Here is a 17738-nt window from a genome sequence, read left to right as displayed (position 1 = left end):
AATGGGTTCTCAGTTTTGCTGAATAGGAAACAAGGTCAAGGGGACAAGGTTTTAAAAAAATAAATTTATTACTGTCAACACTGTATACATGTTCATGATTTCAGTGAGCTCAGCAACTGTGAACACATTTCTCAATCCTCCATGGTAAGACTCACAAGGTTCTGATGAAAAGGTCTGCCATCTGAAAAGCGGTGGCCACAACACAACTGCAATTTTCTCCACAGCAGGAGCTTGCTGTGTAAGCGCACCCTGGAGACGGAGGGCTGGCCGGAGGCTGCTGCGCTCTGGTGGCCGGGGCCGGGGCCGACTCCCTTCCTACCTGGGCAGCTCCTCAGCTGCGTGTGGGGGAGCAGGGGCTCCCGAGACCACTGTCCTTTCCAGGAAGAGAGCACAGGCCTGCTTGTTCACCACGCTGAGTCGCCAGTGTGAGGCAACACTGGGTGTGCTGGGGGCAGTCACGGCAGTTCCAAATGGATGGAGGAATATAAAGAACACAGACAACTCAACACTGTTGTAATGTTCAAACAGCTGTTCACACTGCAGGACTATCTATTCAAATCTGTTTCTGCAAAACAATAGTCCTGGATGCAGCCAGAATGACCTTGTCCCAAAAAAGGACTGCCCTTAAGGGATGTGGTGACCACCTATCCAGTAATGTGTAAGTGCAGAATGGCACTGGGGAGAAAGCACAGTTGGCTTTTTTGGGAGGAGGGTGATTTGGCGAGTCAATTCTAAATGAGGCAGGAAGCAAACAGGCCCACAGGATGTGATCGTTTGCAGGAAAGGAAGTGAGGCCTGAGCTGCAGCTGTGTGTGCTGACCTTGCGTCCAAACAGGAAGGCCCACTGCCCCCCCCTCGGCACAACCAATCCAGAGTCCGTGATCCCTTGCGTATCTGTTCTCACCACTACTGAAGTACGCTGGGAGCACCTTCTGGGCACTGTCTATTTCTTGTGGCACATGCTATCTGAAATCTTAAATGGCTTTCCTTCATGAGCATGTGTATATATTTTTTTGGTGAAGACATGACACAAAAAATTAACCATTTTATCCAGTTTAAGGTATACAATTCAGGGACATCCAGTGTATTCCCAGTGTTGTACACCCATCACCCTTATCTGGTTCTAGAACACTTTCATCATCCCCCAAGGAAGCTCGGGACCTGTGGAGCAGTCACTCTCCCCAACCCCCTTTCCAATGCAACAGTGAATGTGCTTTCTGTCTCTAGTGGGTTGGCCTATTTTGCACAGAGGCAAATATTCACATGCCTATGAGTATTTTATATACATGTAAATATACAGTATTTTATATATTTTATATACACATGATACATTTACACATCACGTAAGATGCGGCCTTCTGAGACTGGCTTCTTCCACTTGGCCTGTTTCGAAAGCTCATCCATGGTGTAGCCAAGTATCTTCACTCCCTGTCTATGGCTGAATAATACTCTGCTCTACGGCTACAATACACTCGGTTGACTGTTCATCAGCTGGTGGACACTGGGGCTGTTTCCTTCTTCTGGCTAACACAGTGCTGCTACCAACGTTTTTGTACAAGTTTTGCTGGAACACCTGCCTCATCTCCTGCCACTTATTATGCTGTATCTTATGATTCAGCAATAACCTGCTCGTTACGCCCTGTGTATACCCTGCTGTTTCTTACTTCTGACAGTAGGCGACTGGGGGTTCCTTGGCTCTCTGGTCCATGGCGTAACAGCTATGTGGGGTGGGCAGCAGAGAAGAAGTAGAAGCCCCTGGAGCACCCTCTCCCCACAAACAGTGACACCAGATTCCTGTGAGCATCTTTGAGACTGGCGCCACCATCAAAAGCTTCAAAGACACAGGGCTGTTGATTCCCAACATATCTCCTTTACTCCTCTGACTGGTCTGTACTGAGGAATGGGTCCTGGAGAATGCACCCCCACAGGCCTGATCAGATGTTAGCTCTCACTGCAGCTGCTGTTCCAGATGTCACCAGAACAAACGAACAGAACCCCTGGCAACTGGTATGCAGCTACTGATCTGGAAAAAATTGTTACTTTCTGTCCAGTAAGCCGAGAACATAGAAGCAGTTGGCAAGGACCTTGATCATCTGTCACCCAACAGATAACACATTGGACCACCATTCTAATGACAAGCAACTAGGACCCAGGGCACAGGAAGCAGCAGGCACTCTAGTATACATTAATATGGTGTATGCGTGCCATAATATGGGAGATAAACCCCTTAAAAATACAGCTATCTCTAATTTCTATGAATCTCTGGTAGTCTGGAGGTCAGGTGTGTATATAACAGGCTATTATTCCCCCCAAAGCTAACCACACATTGCTGTATTTTGTATTCCCACCATGAAGAAAGAAGTCAGACATCTGGGAAACCTTTCTGCGTTTTGGAATTAACATGTATCACATCTGGATATGTGATTCTGATCCATTTACTGCTGAGACAAAAGGCCAGGTTTAAGCAGGGCCTAAACCAAGAGAAGCCTTCCAAGCTATGTTCCAAGTGTCTACAGCAGACTAACAGGCTGAATGGAGCTGGTCGCAGGAACTGACAGGAGAGTCAGAATGGGGGCTGTGCTTTCAAAAAGTAACCAACTCTGGGAATTCTCTGGTGGCCCAGCGGTAAGGACTTGGTACTTTTACTGCGGGAGCCAGGGTGATCACTGGTTGGGGAACTAAGATCCTGAAAGCCTCACAGTGGGACCAAAAAAAAAAGTAACCAACTCTTTTAAGAAACATCTCTGGGTCTGTGACTGAGTCTTGGAGTAGTCCAAATACCCGATCAGGGGGCCATCAAGAATCAGTTTATTGAGCTGGGCAAAACTCCATCACCAAGTGCAAGCAGAATACATACCACCAGGCCTGAGCAGGCCTTGAATGCATGAAGTTGTCTGTTTATGTGCTTTGTCACATTTGTAAATCAGGGCCTTCTAGTTAAAAAACAACAAAGAGCTAATAGTTATGGAAAACATCATGTGGCAAGAACCATCATGGATGCTTTAATCTGCACAACTCTACAAGTAGATATGATTATGCTCTATACCTTACAGATAAGAAAATTTTTAAAATTAATTTAATTGGAGGATAATTACTTTATAATATTGTAGTGGTTTTATCCACACATCAGTATAAATCGGGCATAGGTGTACATGTGTTCCCCCATCCTGAACCCCCTCCCACCTTTGTCCCCACCCCATCCCATCCCTCTGGGTTGTCCCAGAGCACTGGCTTTGGGTGCTTGCTTCATGCATCGAACTTGCACTGGTCAACAGATAAGGGAAATTTTTAGGCATAGAAAGATTAAAAAATTTGCTCCAGGCTCTTAACTACAGGTAACCCCAATCTGATCATATGACTCCTTAAGAGCAGAGTAAGTTTATCTCTGGTCAGACAAAGATGGAAAGATGGACAAAGGAATCAGAGAGACATGAGAAGAATTCCACCACCCTTGGCTGGCTTCAAAGACAGAGGAAGAAGGCCACGAGGCAAGGAATGTGAGAGCTTCCAGAAGCAGAGAATAACCTTCTATTCACTGCTGCTGAGAAAATGGGATCCTCAGTCCTATAACCTCAAAGAACTGTATCCAGTTACCTGGATAATTCAGGATATTCTTCTCAATTTCAAGTTCAATAACCTTACATTTGGAAAGTCCCTCTTGCCATGTAAGGTAACACATCCACAGGTTTACAGATTCCACAAATTAGGGAGACAGGGGACACTTCTGAGGAACATCATTCTATCTACTAACCTTGTGGCAGACAGCAAAGCCGGGGAGCTCCCTGCCCCGGATTCCAGTTCCTGCTGTGCCAGTCACTGCTGGGTAAGCACGTTTACCTGGGCTCTCTGTGCTTCAGGTGTTGTCATTTGTGAAATGAGGATAACAGTACCCATCTCTGGTGGAGACTTGGAGACTGTTAACCGCCCTAGATGGCCACTTCCCACTCCATTTTCTTGGTTACAAAACCCACTCCTTACCCTTCAAATTTAAGCTGGACCAAAAAATCAGCCAGCTAGAGACTACACATGGAGCCTGCCTTGGGGCCCGACTCTGACCACGTGGCTCAGTCTATACCAATAGGGTATGAGCAGAAATAATGTCTCTGTCTCTCTCCTTTCCTACAGGCTGGAGTGCAAATATGGTTGCAACTTAGTCACAACCACAGAGGTCAGAACACTCCTCTAGGGAATGACGAAGTGATGAGATAAAGACAGCGAGGTTTTTGAATGACCTCACGGGACAGACGTGCCCTATCTGCCTGGTAGGGCTGGACTATTATGTGAGAGAAATAGACATCTGTATTACATAAGTCAATGCATTTAAAAAGTTAGTATCTGTAAAGTGCCCAGATACATAAGGAGCGCTATACAGTAATGGTTCTGACTGACGGCATTATGTTGCATCCCAGAGGTTGGAACGGGGTTAGGTTGCTTCCTTGACCTTATTCTAGACTGAAGTAGCTCGAGAGCTTGTTTTTTCACACAGCATTTACTGCCCGCCATGCCCCGCCCAAAAGACAGGTTAATGGGGGAGTTGAAAATCAGTCAGTAGGCTCCCCAAGTCATGTTACTCACATAGACGTTCGGTACTTGATGTCATCTTTTTCAGCCAGCTCCTCACAAGTGAGGCCATTGTGCTCTTTCCAGAGTCCTTGACACTTCCTACAGGTTTCCTGGGGATAAAGGAGAGACACAAAGACAGCTCTTGGTGAAGAGACACTATATAAGTTTCCGTTCGACAGCAGGGAATGTGAAATAAGCTTCACTTGGCTTGAATTCTTTTGGAGGATCGCTCTCCCTTTCAGCAGGGATATTTCTTAAGACATCTCTCAACAGAAGAAGTAAGAATCGTTACAAGAACCATGGGGAAATTTTCTGCTCTTTAGATCAAAATAAAGCACTGCTCCCATCACCCAATTTGTATAAGGCTTTCTAAAAATTCCAAGAGTCACCTGAAAAAACCACAGAGGATAGATTCATGTGGTCTTGGGCTTTTAAAATTAAAATGCTAAAAAAAAAAAAATAAAATTAAAATGCTGTGAGCTGTTTGAGGGCTGGTTCCACCCACTATTCCAGCATTGGTCTGGCAGAGACCACTTGTGTTAAACTGAACCGAAGGACAGTCTAGATTAGGATCACTAGGGGTCGTTAACGTCCCCTCAGCCACCCTTCACTCAAAAAACATGGCTATCATCCTCCACAGCTTAACTTCATTTATAAATATAAATTTTATTTTTTTAAATTTTTTATTTTTTTAAATAAATATAAATTTTAAAAAGTGTTACTTTTTATTCCAGGACCCTTCATAGTCTACAAAATATTCTGATATATGCTGGAAACCATCTCACATCAACAACAAGAATTTAAAGAAACTTGAATCCAATGTAATTTCCATAAATGGAAATCACCACCCTAATAAGTACAATGAAGGAAAAGATTGTGTTATCAGCTTTGTTTGGCCTGGGGGCCAGTGAAGGTTTGAGGAAGTAGAGCCTGAGATTAGGAAGATGAGTCAAAGAAAGCAAAAGGATTCCAGACAGAGGAACAGTAAGAGAAAGACGCTGGCAGAGGAAGTTGGGTAAGTTTGGTCCCTGTAGCTGGACTGCAGATACTGAAAATAGGCTTGGCGAGGCCCACTGAAGCCTGTTCATGTTGAGGCTTTGTAGGACATGATTATTGGTCTGACTTTTATCCTAAGAGTGCTAGGAGGCATCAAAAGGTGTCAAGCATGGAAGTAACACAAGTAGGTTGCTGATTTTAAAAGATGATCCTGTGTAGTAGCATTTCTACATAAAAAAAGGTGGTGGTGGGAGAATATAGTGATATACAAAAATCAACCTGAAAGGATACCCAAGAATTGGTAGTACTGATTATCCTGAGTGGCTGGAAAGCGGGCTGTAAGCTCCTTGTATCATATATTACATAAATGCACTACCTAATTAAAATATAAAATTTTAAAAGAGAAACAGAATGGACTGCATGAGGAACCGCGAACCTGAATAAGTCTTGCTCATAAAAGGCTTCAATCAATGGGATGGGGTGGGGATGGGGTTGAGAGGAGCTGGTCAGAGATTGTCTGTTAAATGCTGTTGCTTCCAAAAGGTCCTGATGCTGTGTGGTCTACTACCTACATCTGTCAGCAAACAGAAGCTAAGTCAGTAGTGACTTCATTATTATACACCCAAACATAAAGCAGCACAAAACTCATTTTTAAAAGACCTTGTGCCTGACTATTCTAGGAAACTGGAGGATAAACAACAGCTGGAGAACAGATGAGCTGGTATCTGACCCTAACCTTCAAAACAATACCAACCTAGCCACCCACCAGGCATAACAGCTCGAAAATAATGCAGAGCATTGAGAGAGTGCTTTCCAGCACTCCTGGTGACCCAGTTATTAATCATGGGACCTTCTGCGTAGGGAAGAACCCATCTTCTAGGTGAGGCACAGGTCCACAACAGTAAGCTGACCCGGCCAAGCCGAGTCAGCTTTGAGGGGTCACCGTGAAGCCACTGCTCACTTCCAATGTCACAGTGGCTCTCCTGTGGGTCCACATGTGGATTTTCAGGCATGTACTTCTTTCTCGCTGAAGGGATCAGGGGTCCCAACGGATAAAATGAAATGTCTTTTGAAGAGACTAGAAACCCACAAATACAGACAAGCGCATAGCAGGCTGGGTGGATCTCACGTTTGGAGCTTTCTCTGTGTTGTTTCTTCACAACATACCCTCTCTTCTAAGCACAGTGTGCATTTTACTAAGAGGTAATCCTCTCCTCTCAAGTACAGCTAGGCTTTGTTCCTAAATGCAACGAGTGCTTAAACAGTATTAGAAGGAATGTTCTGGAACACTTGAAGATAGTCAATTCTTCAAAGTAAGGTCAATGAAAGTCCCAAGGACCATTTGTAAGGCAGAGTACACAGCTGACAAGGAACTTCAAAACACGTGTGACGTGCACATCCTGGCTCTCAAATTTAATCAGGGAGGCTCTCCACCACCCTTGTGCATTTTCAGATCAGGAGGAAGCAGCTGAATTCATCACCATCCCAAATACACACAGAAGTCAGCGCCTTCCTTTTTGACGAGGAAGGCATGCACACACTGGTTACCTCATTAAGGAGCAGCAGCCAGTCCGTGTTCCTCATGGTATCAGAGACTTCTGGTTAAGTTTCTACGCTGCCCTTCAGAGCTCAAGGTGCCTCAAGGGGCCCCGCCTGCTCACTAAGGTCCTAACTCTGCAGGATAAGGAAAGCACTCGATGGCTTCTCTTCATCCCTTCTCTGCTGCTGAAATGTTTAACGGATAAGGCAGAAGATCACGTTTAGTTTCAGGTGACCCTGTCAGGGAGCTGACATTTCTTCACAGCAACAGCTTCCTCAAAGGCTAGCGGATGATGTCCCAGGTCATCATCTACACGGAGCGGGGCCTCCTGCTGCTGGCAGAGAACCTGAGAGAGGAGACCAAGGGTGACAAGGGTCCAAGCCACCAGACTCAGCGCTCTGCTCGCCCTGCCCCAGGCCGGCTCTGAAGTCGCTGGGTCCCTTGTCGCTCTGCATCTTACCTGCCTGACCCCAGCTCTGACTCAGAAGCGGAACAGAGTGTAAGCTGCTCCCTTACTTCTGAATCGTTCCTCCAGGGAAACTTCCAGACTTACTCTCCTGGGGAGAGAGGTCGCAGGCCTAAGATACGGGGCATGGGGCTGTGGCCAATTCAAATAGACTCTCTGAATTCTAGGTCTCTGCTCTGCCATCTCAGGTACTCAAAAAATGACAGGGATATAAATCCTCAGAACTTAAGATGAGGCCCAGGCATGTGACCATTCACAAATGCTTAGCATACTCTAGAAGCCACAGGGCTGTGGGCATTCAGGCCACATGTGTCTTCCAGTTGTCAGAGTCACTGGTTCTTCCCACCTCAAGACCCAAATGACTCATGGATACTAGCCAAATCCACTAAGAGTTTCACAGTAAGACAGAAAAACCAACAAGGAGATGGATGCTAGAACCCCTGGGAATCAACAAGGCTTGGCCACGTCAAAGCTCAGGCACAATCAGTGGGCTTTCCTTCCTGTCACTAAGGGAGTGTGAGAAGTTCTACTTGCTCTGTGGTGAGGATGCTGAGGAGGGCAGATGCGTGAGCAAACCAAGCACAGCGCGGTGGAGGGAAGTGTAACGGGGTACACGTGTGTGCGTGTGCACACGAGAGGCAGCAGAGCGGGGGTGCTGAGTCAGACAAGGATTCTCTGAGGAGCTGGCACCTTCATGGGACTGAATAAAACCAGTGTTATGAGTGATGAGAACAGACAGGCAACCAGTATCCTGCCTGCACTGACATTTTTTAGTGAAGCGCCTTTCGCAGCTACAACAGCCATTAAAGTATGTAAAATGTAGAACCAGGGACTTCCCTGGTGGTCCAGTAGTTAGGACCCCAGGCTTTCACTTTTGAGGCCATGGGTTCAATCTCTGGTCAGGGAACTAAGATCCCCAGAAACTGCATGGCACGGCCAAAAAAAAAAAAAAAAAGAGCAGAATCAGATTCTCAAACATTTCAACTATCAAACATACTCAATGTGCTAATATTTTAATGAGCACAAAAGGTTTTAATATTAAATAAATTTTTTAAACTAAAATTATTTAAAAGCATTTGTTTCATCCTACTCTTTAAACTTTCTATATTTATGTATATTTTGCAATGTATGTTACAACAGTAGTACAAACACATAACTTACAAGTAAATAAACACACACTCCGGGGGGAATTCTGCTGGATACATTTTTTTCCCCCATTAGAGAGAGTAATCACAAAGTCATACATCTACTGCTCTAGAGATCGGACAGTCATGGAAGAAGGGAACTCGACAGGGCAGCAATCTGCCTGGGCTTGTGTTTCCAGAAGCTCTGACAGACTGAAGAGGTTGAGACAAGAAGCAGGAAGACAGCTGAGCAGGACCGGAAGTCTGCGGGACTTGGATCGAAGTGTTGCAGAAGGAGAAGCAGATCTGAGCGAGGGTGGGAGGCAGAGGTGAGAACACAAGTTCAATTTTAGACTAGGTTATTTATTCACTCTCAATATTTGCTGAATTTTTATCATTTGTCAAGGGCTCTATCAGATGCCGGGGATATAGCAATAAGCGAGTCAGACTTCTTGGGGTTTATGTTCTGGTGAAGAAAACATTAAACGAACAGGATATATAGCTACAACTGTGGTATGAACATTTCAGAGGAAAAGCACTGGGTGCTGTAAAGCAGCAGACTTAAGAACCAGCCCAGGGACCAGGAAAGCCTCTGAGGATGCAGTGTTGAAGCTGAGCCCTCAGGGACGAGCAGAGTGAGCTGGATTTGGTGGAAGGGTGCTCTAGGCAGAGGGAGGAGGAGGGGTGAGGCCTCTGGCAAGGGGGTGGGGGGTGGCCTGTCTCATCTGCAGGGCAGCGGGAGCTGGTATTGGCTGGAGCCCAAGGGGGAGAGCTGAGAGTGGACAGTGCTCAATCCTGGTGCAGCCGCTGAAGCAGGAGGGAGGCATTTGGAAAGCCAGGCTGATGGGTGGGAAGTGCAATGATCTAATTTACGTTTTTAAAAGACCATGCTGGCTGCTCATGGCGGAGGGAGGGATGCCTTGCTAGGTGGCAGGACCTTGCAGGGACCCCCCACCCCACACACACACAGAACAAGGGCCCTATAAACAACTTGGAGAACAAGCCTAGAGTCTGGATTCAGTTCTGGGCCTAACTTCTTCCACAGCCCTCCACAACTTTGTTCCTGAACCCAGCGGGGCCAGCGATGAGCCGGCAGCAGTGAGGCTGACCTGCGACTGGCAAATGGCTACATGCCTATCACTTCTGGTCAGGAATAAGAGGGCCAGTTTCCCTACATGATTTCAGAAAGGGACTTTACTTTAAAAAGGAGATTTTTTTTTTTTCCCAGCTTTGGCTCTTCAGATGTGTTTCTCATTGAAATGTCATCTATATGGTAGGGAGCATCTTTAAAAAGCGTCTCATACTCATATCCCACTCAAGGTTTCAGACTTATACATCTTCTGGTACAGGCTGTTCACATACACATTTTATTCAGTCTTCATAGCCATACCACTTGGCCAATATCTGTTTTTTTTTTTTTTTTTTTTGTTAAGTAAATGAGAAAAGGAAGGCTCAGAGAGGCAAATCGCCTTGCTTAGAAGGTTGTAAAGCTGTGGACTCAAGTCTGCTCCAATCCATTTATACTTCCCACTCTACTCACTGCTTCCTGGCATTGCGCTGCAAGCAAGAGCAGGTCATTGTTCACTGGAAACCCAAGGGCATGAGGGTATGAGACAAGCCCTGAGGTTACAACAGGCATCTTATGCAGGGAAACCACAGAGGAAGGGTCAGCGAGGCCACGTAGGACCCTGGGCATCAGGGCACCGAGCTGAGGACACCCAGCTGCAGCTGCCCAGGGTGCCTGCTGCCCCCATTTCCGGGAGAGCTGGGAAGGACCCATGAAGGGGCAGGATGGACTAGGAGTAAACCTGAGGACACGGTTTCTTAATAATCATGACAGGAATCCGTGAACCACAGAGCAATCCCAGAGTAGACACATGTGAGGAAGCAGCTGTTCCTGCCACTTTCCTCCAGTTGCATGTCTGAAAGTGTGTCTTTAGATTCCTATTAGATGTACACACATGAGCCTTCCACACCAAAACCAACTACCAATGACCTGGTCCTTCCCTCAACTAGCCCCAGGGCCTTTCCTTGCAAATACTTGTCACTCACTTTCCCAAAGGTGGCCAGGACCAGGATACACAAAGACTTGCTGGTGACAATGGCTGAGATCATGACCATCACCAACACTGCTCTGGAGCAATCTGCACCGAGAGGAGTAAGGACACCAACCTCTTCCCTCCTTCGCGTGAGATCTGCCACGTGGACCAGGAACTGTTCTCAGCAATCCATTGGTGAACAAATGAAGTCCCTGCCCTCCTAGAGTCTACATTCTGGGCGATGGGGGGGTAGACCACCAAACAGATAAAATGTCCACTCTGTCAGAAGACAAGGCACATCCAGGGGAACTAAAGCCAGGTGAGGGGCAGGAGTGCAGGGACGTGTGCAGAGGCAGCGCGGCAGCTCACAGCCAAGGGGCATCTGCTGGAGGAGGGGAGAGGGACGGTGCAGGAGAGATGCTTAGATAAGCAGTTGTGCAGGGCGCACCTGTTCCGAGCCAGCACTCAGGCTAGCACGCTGGCCTCCTGCCAGGGCTCCACGTCTGACACTTCAGCCTTGCAAAGCTCTGCCGAGGTATCCTTTCTCTGCTGGCAACACCTACTCATCAGCTCTCATTTCAAATACTAGGGGTTCTGGGAAACCCAACTGCCTCGGTCAGAAGCTGGTACTTTTTCTCTGCACTCCCAGAGCCCTTGGCTCTAACGCTATTACAGCACCTTTAATAATAGTTCCTCGTGATTATCTGATTACATCACATCTCCAAGGGGCCAGGTACTCCTCGAAGGCATAGTCTATGCCCTGCTAATCACTACAGACAGGCTTGGAGTGGAGGGTTCATCTATTCAAAAAATGTTATCCCCTGAGTGCCTGCTATGTGCCACATGGGGATACACTGGTGACTAAACCAGCAAAAATTCCTGATTGAAAGGAGCCTATAATCTTCCATACTATGTCTCAATTTTCAGATCTCTAGGGCCATGCACTAGGTCTAACACACACAAGGGGCTGAATGGATGAAAAGTTACAGAGATGATGGTGGGCAAGACAAAGCACACTCCTCTCTGCATACAGTTACAAACGTAGCTAGCCCTACCCTGTTCTAGGGGCTTCTGCATTTTACCTGGGAAAAGGCACAAGAAACCTCCAAGTAAACTGATCCCATCCCGAAAGAACCCTATCACACCTTTTTCTTTAAAATTACACAAAATGTCGCAATGGTTTTACGACAAAGTCAAGTTACATGTGGGACAACTTCAAGTTAGTCCATTAAAATTTATGCCTTAAGGATATGAGTCATGCCTTTTCCACTGCATTCCTTTCTTTGCTCCTTAAAACCCTTCCCCAACCTAAAGCACAAAATTTACAGACAGGTTATTACCAAGAAGATATGCCTGCAGAAGGTGCTTGAGAAAAGTACTGCATGTATTTAAAATATATTCTTGGTCAAGTTTCTCCTATAGCTTCAATATCTGGAAACGGATCTCTCTTCATTTCCAATGAAAGGAGCTTCACCAAGTACACTGTCTGTGAGAGACTCTAGTTTGGAGGGATTAGTACTCAAAATCACAGTCAGTCAGGCTCTTCCCAGGGAGTCTGGAAGGTCAGATCACAGGTTCCCCCTGCCCACCCCTCACCCCAACGAGACAAATCCAGCCTGCCTGGGCCTACTTTTCTTAAGGATGAACAAAATTCAAACATTAATTCTTTTGGTGATGTCTTGTAATTATTGGATTACATCATGCCTCTACAAGAAGCCAAGCTCTTCTGGGAGATATCTCTCTATCCTTCAAATTAAATAATCTGAGACAGAAGAACCTTTTGATTTTTGAATGTAGAAATTAAAATTTGGGAGTGGCCCGGCAACAGCTCTGGGCAACATTACTGCAGAATGGGCCTCTCTGGGGGAAGATTCCACAGTGTTCTTGTTTTTTGATGGACACACACACAAAACTATGGGAATTTAAAAAAAATGTGTGCACTGGATGCACACCCTACCACTTCTATGCACAGGAGGAGATTCTAAAAAAAGAAATCTCCAAATCTCATTCCTGCAGCTTAGAAGGAAGCCAAACACCCCTTTTCTTCGGATCCACCAAGATCAGGTGACAAATCAGAACATGCGGTTCATATCTGGCTTCTGGGCTGCTGCTGCCCCCTAGGGGCAGGGAGCCGTAAAGGCACGGAGACTTACAGAGCGCTGGGCTGCCTGGGGGAGCGCTGGGTGTGCTCCGTTTGGTCCCACTCTGCACCCCCGCGGATGGTAATCCACCAAGCTCCTCTGTTCGTGGAATTTTCCATACAAGAATACTGAAGTGGGGTTGCCAATTTCTTCTCCAGGGGATCTTCCCTAGGAGAGGGTGACACTGAAACACTGACTGGGAAAGGCCATTACACCAAGGCCATGGCTGCCTGCTTTTTACCACGTTGGGCAGCCAGGACTTCTAAGAAAGAGTGGGATGTAATGTAAATGTAAATTATTCCCAGGGGTCCAGGAATAATAGAAGTCTAATTTTACCTTTATTGAAATAACCACAAAAATACCAATTTCCTCATAGTATTAATAGTTATTCAAACACGACTTTCTCTAGAATGTCCACTTAACAGAACCATGGGGACAATATAAGCAACACCCATGGCAATGCCAGCAGATGTGTGCTAATATACTCTGATGACTGCTTTCAGTAATGAAGAATAAAATGGACAAATGCCAAGTCGCCCATCTTTCCAGAAGTTACTGAGGGAAAGGTCACCATATGTCAAGTAAGTAAAACATACAGTGAGACAAGATTATAGGTGCTCAGGAGGAAAATACAGTGCTGGGTTGCAGAGAGGGATACTGTTCATAATTTGAAAGTGGGTGGCGGGGGAAGGCTTCTCTGAGAAGGTGTATTTAAGCAAAGACCTAAGAGAGAAGAGAAAGTAGGCTTTGTGATGTCTGGGGGAAGGAATTCCAGGCCATGGGAACAGCAAGGAGGGAGCTGGAAAGGCCAGTGAGCTGAAAGAAGGGCAGGGTGTCTGGGGCCTGTGAGATAGTGATAAGGACTCTGGCACGCACCCAGAGTAAACAGGTTAAAGAGGGTTCTCTGAAAAAGGACTTATGTGAGTGAAGTCCTCAAACCCCCTCCACTGGCCCCCCTCCCCTGGCAAGCTCACAGGTCTCGGAGCCACGCCTCCGCCTGGGCCCCAGGTCTCTCGGGCCTCATGCTGTGCTCACAGCCTTGAAAAGGGCAGAGGGCAGAGGCTGTGACTAGGCCCTGTCCAAGGGCTCTGCTCACAGCAGATGTGAGACGCAAGGCAAGTCTGGGGAGCCAGCTCCTTACAGCTATGATTCACACAACTATGGGCTAGAATCCACTGGTGGGTCATGAGATTATTTTAGTAAAATACAGTAAGTGGATTAAAAAAAAAAAAAACTAGAACAGAAAAGATATGAGAGTGCATTCCGTATGCCAGGTATTTACTTCGTAAAACTACTGCTTAGGTTATACATATACATATTTATATGTATATAAAAGAATATATACAGTCAAAAGAACCTGAATATAATTCAGTCAAAAGAATCTGAAAGCCATCAACTTAGGATTCAGTCAGTCATTCATCCACTCAAACACCAAGAAGTTTCGCACTGTAAGCCAGAAAAGCAGAGGAACCAGGCCCCGCCACGCAGGCCTGAGCAGGAATGAAGGCCACCTGGGCACCTCTCCCCCGTGTCTGGTCCAGCAGCACAGAGGGAGGTGTATGCAGCTGGGGTTCAAGACCAGGCAGAGGCGCGGTCGGAAGGTCTGAGCACAGGAGGAAGGAGGGGCCTCGGGACCAGGCCGCCCAGTGGAGGGCTGAGTCTAAGGTGGGTGAGGTTCCAGGGGGTACTCTGTACAGCCGGCAGTGGCCCCAGACCAGGGGCAGGACTCAGGGCTCACAACACCCTTAGTGGATACTGGACAGGAAGGCTCACAGAGGTCTCTGACCCCGGCCTTCCACCCGAGGAGCAAAAGCTTCCAAAGAGGGAGGCCCTGCAGGCCCCTGGCAGTGGCCTGTGTCTCCTGAAGGTGGCTTGGCTGCTTCCTGAGCCGGTCCTGCCCCCTCCTTCCCACCCCACAGAGGTTCACACCCTAGCAGAGGAGTCCATGAGCTGAATACAATTAGAATAAAACGAACAGTCACCTCCAAAGAGGCCTGGACTGACGGCTGTGCTGGACAGCTTAGTCAGGCTCTCTAAGACAGGGAAGACTGACTAGAAGCCACACCTTCTCAGATGTTAAACCTAACAGAAGAGAACACAGACAAATGGCATGCTCTTTCGTGAGGAGAGGGTTTCTTAAACACATCCCCCAAAGTGCACACTACAAAGGCAAACTGAGTGAACTGAGCAGTCTGATCCTAAGGAAGACACACAGACAGGGTAACAGATGCGTGACTGACTAGGAGAAGATATCTGGAACGCTTAAAACTGAAAGCAGATGAACATCTAGAATGTACAGAGAACTGGCAAAAATTGGGAAGTAAAAAAAATTAGAAATCTGATATAAAAATGGGTTAAAGATATGTGAAGGGAGAAGTGCAACTTTAAAAGTTACCAAAGACAGATGACCAACAGGCACATGAAAAGATGCTTAACATCACCAACTATTAGAGAAATGCAGATCAAAATTACAATGAGGTATCACCTCACACCGGTCAGAATGAGCATCATCAAAAGTCTATAAATAAATGGTGGAGAGGGTGTGGACAAAAGGGAACGTTCCTACACTGTTGGAGGGAAGGTAAATTGATACAGTCTCTATGGAGAACAGAATGGGGGTTCCTCAAAAAACTTAAAAAAAAGTTCTAGTATGATCCAGAAATCTCACTCTTGGGCATATATCCAGAAAAGACAAAAACTTTTAATTTGAAAAGATATACGCACCCCCGAGATTCACAGCAGCACTATTCACAAAAGCCAAGATACAGAAGCAACCTAAATGTTCGCTGATAGATGGGTGGATAAAGAAAAAGTGGTAGACACATATATATACAATGGAATACTACTCAGCCATAAAAAGAATGAAATAATGCTATTTGCAGCAACATGAATGAAAAGTGCCATTTTCACTTTTTAACCATTTGGGATGAACTTCTTAAGAGTGAAGAGGTCACAATTCACCCTTTTGTTGGTAACTCGCATTATGGTCTCAGTGTATGCCAGTCGCTCTGAGCTGCTACCAGCAAAGCCACAGGTGTCTACCACAGCCGTCCCTACCCTACCCAAGTGGTGCTGGGCCCCTGGAGTCCTCACGTTTGTTTTGGCCAGGTGGTTTTTTCCCCTTACTGCTGTTTCTATGACTGCCCCCACATACTCCTCCTTTCTCCCCTTCTATGGTTAAGGAGTTGAAGACTAGATAATGAAGAATTTTAGAACTGGGTCTCACATACTCAGATGTATAGAACAGACTTGTGGACTCTGGGAGAAGGTGAGGGTGGGATGTTTCAAGAGAACAGCATCGAAACATGTATATTATCTAGGGTGAAACATCACCAGCCCAGGTTGGGGGCATAAGACAAGTGCTCGGGCCTGGTGCACTGGGAAGACACAGAGGGATCGGGTGGAGAGGGAGGTGGAAGGGGGGACAGGGATGGGGAATACATGTAAATCCATGGCTAATTCATTTCAATGTATGACAAAAACCACTGCAATGTTGTAAAGTAACTAGCCTCCAACTAATAAAAATAAATGGAAAAAAAAAAAAAAAGAACTGGGTCTCACATAAAAACAGAGTCATCTGCAGGTCAACCTCCAGGGTGAGCGCTGGAGGACAGAGTACTGCAGGCTGGGAGGTTAACTACCTTGGAGGCTTCAAAAGCCACTCTGATGAGCTCCTGCCACCATTTCAGCATGGAAGATAAAAAAAAGGCAGCCGGGGGAGTTCTTCTCAAAGTGGTGATGATTGTGAAAGCTGCCCTGGCATGACCTTACAGCCCTTTACCAGCCAGATAATCCTTGCCTACTGGGCCAACACTGTATGGCGAGTGTTACCCTCTCCCCAGAGACAGGTGCGAGGGGCTGCAGGATACCAGGTCAACCCCCCGACTTTGTGTTTAGTCTCCCGAGGGTGGAGCTTCCAGCCTACACAGACCAACACTGGTCTTTAGATACCAGAGGGAAGGAAGGAGAAAAGTTCACACGTCTTCTAGTTTTACCAGACGACAAGCTTCTCTGACCAGGACATCTTTAGTCAGTTCTCATTAACAGGGTTTCTCACAAAACTCAAAACCCATGAGATCAGTGCAGTCGGAGAACAGGTGGGTCATAATCTTTTCAGATCCGGTGAGGAGGTCTCATCATACTCGTCTTAATATTTTAGGATCCATGGCTTATGAGAGGCAGTCAGTGTCTGCTTATGAAACCCTTGTCAAGAAAACAAGACCTAAAAAGGAAGACATTACAGAGACGTAGTATTTGTAACTGTAATAGCAAATGATGTTTCCTGATGGGATTAATCAAGTGGAGTCTGTCCCATATAAGATGAACTAGAAAATGGGGACAGTAATCATGCTGTTTTTCCCCCAGGACTCAAGAAGAATGGAGTTATTCCTGAAGAAAACAGAACAGATTTAGATTTTATGTGATGGATTGGGGAGTTTTTGGTAGTGTGGTTTGAAGTTGTTAGGATAGGAGCTTGGAGAGAGTTGGGGCTGGAGTCCAGATGTGGAAGTCTCTGGCATGCAGAAGGAATTTAAGACAGCCTGGATGAGGTCACCCCAGGCAAGTGGGGACAAACACGAAGGGGCACAGGTCAGAGTCGTGGGGTGCTCCCGGGGTGGCGGACAGGGCAGAGAGGGGGGAAATAGGAAGCTTCGAAGTGGTGGGGCCTTTAAGGTAACTAGACTGGGTTTCTTAAATGGAAGGATGACGGATGAAGGAGAGTGGGTAAGACTGCTGTGCCTGAGGGGCTGGCAATCGTTCTTTTGGGCTAGCTGACAACATCACAGCCAGCTCTCTCTGCCGGAGTATCGACACACATCCTACTTGCATTTCTCGCTGGTGAAGTCTTGCACAATTCATGACAAAATT

The 17738-nt window shown here is 46.5% G+C and overlaps 1 protein-coding gene across 3 annotated transcripts in view; it reads right to left on the bottom strand.

Moving 5' to 3' along the window:
- Positions 1-17738, bottom strand: part of RNF216 (ring finger protein 216) — a 119335-nt gene that overhangs the window by 16766 nt on the left and 84831 nt on the right. For 2 of the 3 annotated variants that reach the window (XM_020906711.2, XM_020906714.2), the window contains exon 14: positions 4576-4673. In XM_020906711.2, coding sequence (XP_020762370.1) covers positions 4576-4673 — 98 coding nt within the window. Of the gene's footprint in view, positions 1-4575; positions 8996-17738 lie in introns of those variants that run through there. The other variant, XM_020906715.2, reaches the window with a different exon arrangement.

Source organism: Odocoileus virginianus, chromosome 33 (assembly GCF_023699985.2).
Source record: "Odocoileus virginianus isolate 20LAN1187 ecotype Illinois chromosome 33, Ovbor_1.2, whole genome shotgun sequence".
NCBI lineage: Eukaryota > Metazoa > Chordata > Mammalia > Artiodactyla > Cervidae > Odocoileus > Odocoileus virginianus.
The sequence above is the reverse complement of the archived record's forward strand: the minus strand, read 5'-3'. Positions and strand labels throughout refer to the sequence as shown.